Source organism: Pezoporus wallicus, unplaced genomic scaffold, assembly GCF_028554395.1.
Source record: "Pezoporus wallicus isolate ANWC-B61680 ecotype Strahan unplaced genomic scaffold, APGP_CSIRO_Pwel_v1 contig_1583, whole genome shotgun sequence".
In the NCBI taxonomy this organism is placed as follows: Eukaryota; Metazoa; Chordata; class Aves; order Psittaciformes; family Psittacidae; genus Pezoporus; species Pezoporus wallicus.
The window spans coordinates 578,884-588,956 of NW_026637266.1; the positions used below are offsets into that span (position 1 = coordinate 578,884).

Genomic DNA, 10,073 nt, shown 5'->3' on the forward strand with positions numbered 1-10,073 from the left:
ACACGATGTTGACTTTTTTAAAAGCAGATACACTCACTCTAAATTACATGCCTTCAAATCCTTAAAGACCTACTTCTTCAAGATTCTCAGCTTGATTTAAACTCTCAAGCTGACACAGACCCAAGACAAACACAGTCTGATATTTTCCTGAAGTGAAGCATGACTTTCAGAAAACTCAGTTGCTACATTTCTAAAACACAAACAGTTGTTGAATATGTCTTACCAGTCTGAACACTCTCCCTCTCCCCCGCACACACACATAAGCTTACTTTGGGCAAATTTTCCAAAGCATGTTACTGGGCAGAAAATTATTATATATTTTCCAAAGCCTTGAGCAGCAGAAGCTTACGTTTTCTTCTCTTCAATGATGAGCAGCACAACAAAGTAAAGATCTTTTCCAAATCTTGTATAAGTATTAGCTGCAATAAACCCTTGCCCAAACAGCTTATTTGCAGTATCAGTATAAGTAATCAAAGAAGGTGTTTCCCACCAGTTCCCCTTCATACAGTTTTTGTCTCCAGTTTTGAGCTCATACTGGGAATAAAAGTGACGAGGATGAGCAACCGGTAGTTCTTGAGTGGTACATGGCTCACAGGCAGCCCAAGCAAGTTCCCAGACTAGGTCATGTCTTCTGATCAGCAATAAGGATGTAGTGACACAGACAGTGTTGAAGAATATGGCCATTACACAGAAAGGAAGTACACCTGAAGAGCTCTCCCTTCTCTAACCCATTAAACACTCATAAAGCATTCCCTCCCACTCCTCAGCTTTCCAAAACAGACATCCTGCATCTTTCATCCATCTGAATCTAAAGGTAAGAAAAGTTTGATACTAAACTTGTGCTGTCATGGCATTTAGTCATCATTACTACGGCTGATCATGTCACCATTCTAGCAACAAACATTTCCTTTAATGCCACAGATCTACACTCACAGTTCTCAGGCTACTTCTATTATTACAGTACTTTTCCTTTCAGAAGAGGATTAGGCAGCAAGAGGGTGGGAGGGTTCCGAAAGGAAAGATGATCTGTTTGGCAATGAAGCCACTTCCCTAGTGCCTCAAAAGATAAAAGCATAGTGATAATTTGATATTTTTGCTTTCCTCCCCTGAAACTTTGGCAAGATTTTCAAAAGCATCTCAGAGCTTACAATGCTGGATGTCTCATTAACGTAAAGCATTACTATTTTTGTTCAGACAGAATTCCAGACTTAAAGTAGCAGTTAAAACCTTACAGATTTTATACATACTTGTTGCTTAAAACACAAGTTTCTAAGACTTGCAGTCTATCCTAGACACCACCACATTGTCTCCATCTCCTCGTCTCTTAAATTTGACTAATTTTATAGCAACAAGAATTAAGAGAAAAAAGTCAAAATTAAAGGCAGGCATTACTTACCATTAACCTAATAGTTAAGTTTTTTCTAGAACACTGCAGTTCATGTAACAAGCCAAGAAGATAAAGGAGTTAAATATTAAAGTACATAAATAATCCACAAAGTTTGAACCACAGCTTCTAAGACAGACAAAATATGGCTTACCACATTGCTTTTTAATACTGGCATTAAAAAAAAAGAAAGATAAAATCCAAAACCTCAGGCAGTTTTTATCCTCCAATAACAGACAGCATTATTAGTGTTGGAGGGACATTTTATAACCTCAGATGATGCTTTTACTTCCCACTTGTCCCAGGTCAATAGCAACAAAACACAATTTCTATTTAAGTCATTCATAAGCATTTAAGTATCTCTATAGATACAGGGCAACGCAAAACTTATTACAAGGGTTTAGCAAGTTGCTTTTGGTTATGCGTAAAGTATATTTCAATCCACTAGTGATGAGAGTAGAGAAACTTACCATTTGCATTAAGAACAATAAATCCCAAACCAAACCCTCTTTCCTATTTTCGGCGATAACCACTTTAAAACCCAAAAAAACCCTCCCACGTTTATTAAGCACATCACCACTAGAGGGCTCTATGAGTTGTTTTCAGGTGCAAAGGGTTCAAACTCTGTGGAAAACAAGTGTTTTTTCCTCCCTCCCAGAGGCTTTTACTAGATTTAAACTGTTGATTAGAAAAGTCTGGGTCTAAACAGATTCTCAGCCAATTAAAGAAAACACCCTGAAAAATACGTGACTCCATAAAGCTTTTTACTTGTCATACTTCACGCAGGAGCTATGCTTTTTGTTAGAACAACACTGTTTATTGCCAAGACAATGCTTTGTACAACTGCAAATAACTTTGCACCAGTATGTATGTGACTATCCAGCATGGCTTCAGGCAAACATCCATAACTTCGTGTCAATGCTAGAGAATCCCTTCTGGTTTACAACAGCCAGTGCTGCAGACATACATTAAAATATCCCAATTATTTTCCGCACTTCATCAAATTTCTCTGTCAAAGTAACGCAGCAACTCTATGAACTATATTGAACCATCCTACCCCAGCAACTACAGAAAACACAAGGATTAAAAACATCCCTCCAAATAGGAATGCAGAGGCACTAAAGCTTTCTCCATGGGCAGTAATTTAAGCTTTACAATACACCTCCATGTATTACCCTCTGCTTCACAGGATCTAGATCCTAGATAGAAAAGATACAAAACCAGAATTTTAGTTTGGCAAGGACAAAAGGCACAAGGTCTTCAAAAAACCTTTAAGCAATCTGACCCTAGTGATTAACTAGCTGTCATTTCAAGATCAGCTGGAAGTCAGACCCTATGCCTGGGTCAAATATTGCAGCGGCTAACACATTCACTTGCAACTGCCTTTTTAAAACAGGACTTGGTTGTTGAATACTCTGCTTCTGCCAACAGTGAACACACACAGACACTGACAAGTGGACAAGAAGACAGGTAGGTGACACCACTATTGCTGTGTCCTGGGGTGCTCTGAGGCTTGTCTTCTTCCTGAGCTTCAGAGTATTGCAGAACAACCCCCTTCATGTTCCTGGAGCAGTGGGAGGTGAGGAGTTCTTTAGGTGGCCCAGGATCTGCTGCAAAGGCTGCCAGTGAGGGGAAATACAGGGAACACCAAACTGCCATTGAAAGCCCAAATTGCCACCAACACCTTCCCCCATCCTCTTCAGTACAGACTGCACTGTGACCTTTTTTCCCCTAGACACTACAGCTACTTGAAACTTCCCATTTCTGCCAACATACCTATTTCTGTCAAGGTACTGCTGAGCCCACCATTCCTATGCTCTGCAGAAAAAGCCTAGGATATCTGTCAGCACATATATAACACTCAAACACTTCACTTACTAGGACTGGGAGCACAGAGACAGAATTGGATAGGAACTGAATAAAGAATTTAAGACAGACAGGAAGGAGTCATATAAAATTGAGACCCTGTATTAGTTCATTGCAGCATCTCACTGCACACAAAACATGCCTTAATTTTTTGAAAGTACTGAATTTTCATCTGTTACAGTTAGCAGCTACTTGCATTAGGAGGACAGGGTCATGCCATGGCGCATAGAAAACAAGGCAGAACAGGGACCAGACACTGGATGGGCCTTGCCACAACCAAACATGATCCTTCCCCATTATGGGGAAGCTCATTTCACACCTAGTCACTATAGACACTTTTCCATTACCATCTGGATGTCCTACAACCTCTGCAAAGATCTATTATAAACTTCTGGATATTTGTGTTAATCCCATCCAACACTGTTTGTACGCACAGGGCATGCCATAATACTCCTCATGCATTTCTCAGCTGGGGCTGCAATCCAATTCCCTATAAGCAAGTCTGATCCTCCCTCTGGAGTAGCAATGGATATTGCTCTTTAACCCCTCTGCAGAGAGATGTAGAAGTCTTTGCTTTGGCCTTGCAACAGCTTAGGCTGACTCACTGCTCCATCTGCTGTGAGATCTGAAGCATACACTTCTTGTCCCAGGCTGAAAGATGGTCCTTCATGCAATTGAAAAGTCAGCTGTCACATCATGCAATTGAAAAGTCCTGACAGTAGTCTTCTGATATCCTGAGAAAAAGGATGTCCCTAAAGCATGCCATGAGAATAGCAAAGCAGAACATGAATTTGGGTGTAGGACTGAGCACTGTGTTATGTTAGTCTTACACAGCCAGAAGGAAAGATTTAAGTCAGCTTTAGCTACCTGCAGCTAGCTATTGAAGCATCAGTGCAGACCATCCTCAGCACAACAGAGGATGCAAGTACAAGTATCACAAAAGTAGTGACAATTCCAGTTTCACTGCAGGTTAGTATTGCTCAACTGCAAGTTGGTATGCCAGAGATGCAATAGAATTTTGTCTACAATACCTTAACTCAGAGCCCAAGTCACTTAGGCCTAACAACACACAGCAACAAAAGTCTAAACATTTCCAGAGGTCTTGATTTAAACTGACCTGGTTGAAGTTAAGTCTGTAGCAATACCAGGAATGTAGTCACTATCCCTCAATTCCTGATTGTGCTGTGATTGAACAGTAGACTTCAGTTTCATCTCACAAAACCAGATCTAGCAGAAATCTGTGTTTCGGGTTTTTTTTCAAGCTGGTAGCATTTTTATCTATTATCCTATGCAGTATCTGTTCAGACTTCATTGAATTCTTGAACATTTGCTTTGCTACTTCACATCAAGTTTTGTTCCAGAGACTATTCAAACTAACAGTCAAGTTTGTTAAAATGACCAATAACTGGCCAATCCTGGTTCTGACAAATTACCTGGTTGTTTTTACTAAGCAGAAGGCTAACATTACTCATCTGCCTGTTACTGCATTCATTAAAAAGCATACCAGTACAATGAATTCTGAAATCTACTACTTTCCACAAGATGTTGAAAATACCTTCATGTAGATTATTCTACAGATCCCTTTTTAGAAGTGCTTGGTATGAGACTGTGAATGGACTCCTGGCTCTGTATAAAATCCAGGGCGATTCTACTTTCCTATTCTTATTTCGTTTCCAAAGTTAAAAGAGCAGAAAAGAACTTTCTTCTCTTCCATCATTAAGAGACAGTTACCAGCTTTTCAGGAGTTCTCATAAGGCATCCAACTAAAGAGACCAGACTTGTGCAGACTTTTTCATGCCTTTTTTAAGCAATGCTTAACCAAAATCACCATGTGCAGAGGAGCCCTATGACGGGCTATCTCATCTTAGACCCTGTGCAAGCTCAGAGCACCAAAGAGGTGCAGTGCCAGGACATCAAAACCTTAGGAGAAACAGGCTAAGGGGGAGGTGGGACCAGTTAAAAACCCTCAGCAATTTTAATATCCATACAATTAGATACAATTAGGTGACTTAATAGTATTAACCTTGTCTTATTCATTAGACAGCAACTTTTAAGAAGATGTCTTAATGTGTCTGGCTTTCATTGATATTTACACAGAAAAATCCACAAAATATCCTTTACTATCTTCCTTTTCTTTTACACATAATTACATATAAACAAATTTTTTAACAACACAAAATTTTGAAGTTTAGTTTGTAAAAAAAAGGTTCATAAAGGCTGCTTAAAAGGCATGTCCACTTTAGAGCAACACAGAAGATTCAATATAAAAAAAGAGGACGAGAACTAGGGATCAGTCACACACAGGTAACAGGTTCATATTGATGAATGTGCATGTAGTGAAGCTGTACAGTGTTTTAAAAAAACATTTCAACTGATTGTTTACTCCAAACTCCAACATGAAGTCAAGCATTGACTACGTTACTCCTCAGAAACAAGCAGTTTAAGGACAACACTGGATTTGGCTTAGTTAAAAAAGGTGAAGTATATTCTGAAGAGTCTTCAGTTCTTTGCCTGGAGCTATGCTCTCCTCACGTGTTGATCAACAGTCATTAAGTGTAAAAATAACTGTTATTTTACAGCTTCAAGTTCTTCATAAAAAGAACTTTTTCAGCGTCCTTTAGAAAGTTTTTTCCTTGTTCTTCACTTACACAGATGATATGGTAAGACAGCAGGCTTCATGGTTCCACATTTAATATCCTCTTCCTGTTTTAAAAGGAAAGAGAAACAGAACAAACAATTCACATCTTAGGCAAGATGCATTTAAAGCAAATAAATTATACATATAACAGTAAATGAGTTGACAGAATAAAATAACAGAACATTACCTGTTCTCATAGTCCTTTTTGAACACAAAAAACTAACATGGTCTTATATACACATCAAAAATGCATAAATTGCTGTGCTTCAGTTTAAGCTAGATACTGTGATGCACAGAAACATTTTACATAGAACTATAAACATCTATTCTATAGTTCTATTTACATAGTTCTGTTCTATAGTTCTATTTACATAGAACTATAAACTATAAACATCTGCAAGAGATTAAAAACACAACATCCTGTTTAATATTTAAAACTTTAGAAATCAGGAGCCATTCTTACTACTGAAATATAAAAACCACACACTCACCCCGAAAGCCTCCTCCACCACCTCTTCCTCCTCTGAATCCTCCTCCACCTCTTCCTCCTCCTCCACCTCTTCCTCCTCTGAACCCTCCTCCTCCTCCTCTTCCTCCACCTCTTCCTCCTCCAAATCCTCCTAGACACAGGAAAGAAATTATATGTGGAAGAGCATATAAATTCTTTGTTAAGCATAACAACTTATTTCATTCACATCTTCTGAAAGGAAAAGCACAGCAACAAGAAAAAACAGTCAATTGCTGGACAGTTACCACGTCAGCTACTGGTACTTTGTCTCTCCTAGGGACCATCTGCAGCATTTTAGGTATTCTTTAATATCTGGTATACCATGTCCACAATACTCCAGACACTAACAAAACTTTTCTTTCGTAACAGAAATAAAATAATCACAACTATTCATTAATAATTAATAATTATTAACTAAAACTCAACAGAACATTAAAATAAACAAACAAAACCAAAACAACTTTGAGATACTTGTGCCTTGCTGCAAAGGGGCAGAGCAGTGAGAAGATGCAGAACACTGTGATGTTAGAAAAAAATCAGCTTTAATTGAGGAGCACATGGCAAATAATCTCCAAAAAGCAAAGAAGAATGAAATCGTCATTCACCTCTCTCTCAAACAATGCATTTCAAGTATTTGTCCAGACTAGAACATACTACAAATACAGATTTTGCTGACAGATTTGAGTGTTTATTATCTACAGCCTTTAACCACAAGTTTGCTCAGACGCTTTCTGTCTTTGTTTCATATCAGCATAACTCTCCTCCCTATGCTTTGGAGCTGTTATTTAGCTACAGAAACCTAGGTCTTGCCATTGGAAGGGCGACAACGTCTCTTCCATTGAGTCAAAAAGGAATATGCATAACATTTTTCTTTGCAATATTACTGTTGATACTCAAGTATTCAACTGCAGCTTTACACCACACCCCCCCCCCCAAAAAAAAAGGGAAGAAAAAAAGAAAACAAAAGAAACTCAAACAACCCACCCCACAACAAAAAAACACAACATACTGCAGCTTCTATTCTTGAGACCTTACCTCTGCCACCACCTCTTCCTCCTCCACGTCCACCACCACGTCCTCCTCTACCACCTCCTCTGGGAGCACCTTTTTCTCCAGGTGGCCTTGGCAAAAATCTCTGAAGTGGTAGTAGCTTTGCTGGGTCAATGTAAAACTGTAGGAAGACAGTTCAATTGGACTTTGAACAAACAAATATTAAAGAGCACATTAATATCTCCCTTTACAAATATCCACAATTTGGTCTTAACTTTTTATGTCAAATTTTCCTCTGCAAACAGTCAAATAAAGAAAGAACACAAGAAATGAATCACAGTGTTATAAAGTTACTAAAATACAGATGATATTTGCATGAGTTTCATTTGGTTTTTGGAGGGCAGGGAGAAGAAAGAACATGGCAGATAGAAAAGTGAGAAAGAAGAAGAAATTAATATTTATGTTTACATAGAACAACTAGCTGTTAATAAAAGCTTCATAAAGCTTTCATTATCTTGTAACAGAGTAGATTTATCTAACCAATGACATACAATAGCATTCTGTTATTGAGATTGGCTAACCTTTTGCATTTTTTTAAATGAAGAGGCTTTCATATTCTCCGACAGTTTCACTGAAAAATACTGTTAGTTTCTTTAAGGAACGTAACAGGAAAAAGAAATGAATTTGTTATTTTGATTGGCACATTCAAACATTCTCTAAATTAGTATTTTATAAATAAAGCTAAACGTCACCACTGCAAATGGAAACTTACAATTAAGGAGCAAATACCTGCAATTTTTCTGAGAACTTTCACACAGTTACAAAAACAGTATTCTGTGGTAAAACCATTTTTATTTTCCATGATTAAAGCGTAAAGAAGAACATCCCGTGCAAAGAGCACATAAAAACAGAATTGTAAAGAAGCAAATTTGTATAGCAAGGAACAACCCAGGGTGACCTCAAGGCTCATGCTGCAGGGGCTCTGCTAGTGCTGCTGCTGGGTGATATGACCGGCAGGCTGTGGAAAAATAAGAGCCAGCAGGGACTGCCGGAGCAATTATATGCCCAGCCTCATCCCAGTGAGGTGACAGACACTCTGGAACCCCATGTGCAGTATTGTATGAAGCCCTTTAGCACTCCAGCACCCAAAGACTTCGGTATACAGTTCCTAAGATCAAAAGAGCTGCTGGCCAACTCTTCTTACTTAAAACTTAAGATTAAATGGAGAAGCAAGGAGTTACTGCAAAATCAAGTAACGCATTTTCATAATACATTACTGTAGAAAGAAAACAAGTCTCTGAAATCCAAATAATTTTGATACAAAAAGTAAATCTGCAAATTAATACATTCAGAGAGCGAGTGATTTAAACCTGTATATTTTACTTCTCACTTACTGTGGTAGAGGAAAATGCATGTACCTAGTTACTGATACTCACCCAACACAGGCTAAGCCTTACTGACATGTTACAGGGTTACATCCCACTGTCCCGCTTATGTCATGAATTCTGTCAATCTCAACAAGCCAGCTTTGCAAGAAGACATCTCAGCACAAGCCCACCTTTACTGGCAGTTTAAGTAAGAAGCTGGACAATGAGCAATAAAACACCCTAGCACAAACTCAACTTTGTAATTAAGTAATAAACTGAAGCATGAGCAAGGTCCCCTAATGCACAAAAACACCAGTCCCTTGATCCAGCTCTGTTATAGGTGAGTAAGATACAGAAGAAAAGTTGTTGTCACGTAAGAAGAAACACCCTGAACCACAATGGATCCAAAAGACATCTGCCAGTACTGGTAATGACTGACATAAGGTACTCTATCATACAGAAAAAGCTTTATGATAGGCACCTAATGTGCATGAGGCACCTACTTACACCAACAGTTGCAGCTAGACTTGTGACTGTTCACATCTAACTGGTAGCCAAGCCTTCAACTATTTTTAAATCCTGTAGAAATTCCATTCAATAACCAATCAGCCTTTTAAAACAAAATACTGTACACCACACATTTTTTTGAAGGATACAAAATCCCTCAGCTGTCCAAAGATTTCATCTACTTTGCCAATCTGTTCCTTGTTATCCAGGTACACGGGAGCGTTGAAATAAGGCACCTTGTTTTCTTCTGTTTTACATTTACAAACAATGTCATCTTCGCAGGGATGCATGAACTCTCCCAGTACTGAAATAAAGAACAAGCAAGCTAAAGATCTGGAGCAGCCATTCTAAAGTACATAAACACAGCCTTTCAATGTAACTTACAAACTACACTTTCCGGAGGCCCCTGGTCATATCCGCCTCTGTTGAAGCCTCCTCGTCCACCTCCCCTTCCAAAGCCACCTCGTCCACCACGATTAAAGCCACCTCTGTCACCACCACCACCACCTCCTCCTCCTCGATTGAAGCCGCCTCCTCTTCCTCCTCCACCTCCTCTTCCTCCTCCACTTCCTCTTCCACGAAAAGACATTCTCTACTACCTCCTAAAAACAGCTGTTTAAAAGATAAAAAATACTTCAATTGTGTTTTACTGTACAAATTAAAGTCTCCTGAGAGCCTGTTTGTTAATGCAAGTTAGACCTTTCAGTCCTCAACAAAAACACTAAGGCGCATGAAAAACCTAGTCTACACCAAGCTTACACTGCAATGCCTACCTGTAAAAACTGACCAGCAGTGACAGCGTGCTTTTCAATC

The 10,073-nt window shown here is 38.9% G+C and overlaps 1 protein-coding gene across 1 annotated transcript; it reads right to left on the reverse strand.

Moving 5' to 3' along the window:
- Window positions 1-5,203: 5,203 nt before the first annotated feature.
- Window positions 5,204-9,862, reverse strand: GAR1 (GAR1 ribonucleoprotein). Its single transcript, XM_057404546.1, has 6 exons — window positions 9,645-9,862; window positions 9,410-9,564; window positions 7,968-8,027; window positions 7,432-7,567; window positions 6,380-6,508; window positions 5,204-5,953 (listed from the first exon to the last, which is right to left on the reverse strand). Exons 1-6 carry the CDS (start codon window positions 9,847-9,849, stop codon window positions 5,940-5,942), a joined length of 699 nt encoding a protein of 232 aa, XP_057260529.1. The 5' UTR covers window positions 9,850-9,862; the 3' UTR covers window positions 5,204-5,939.
- Window positions 9,863-10,073: the final 211 nt, after the last annotated feature.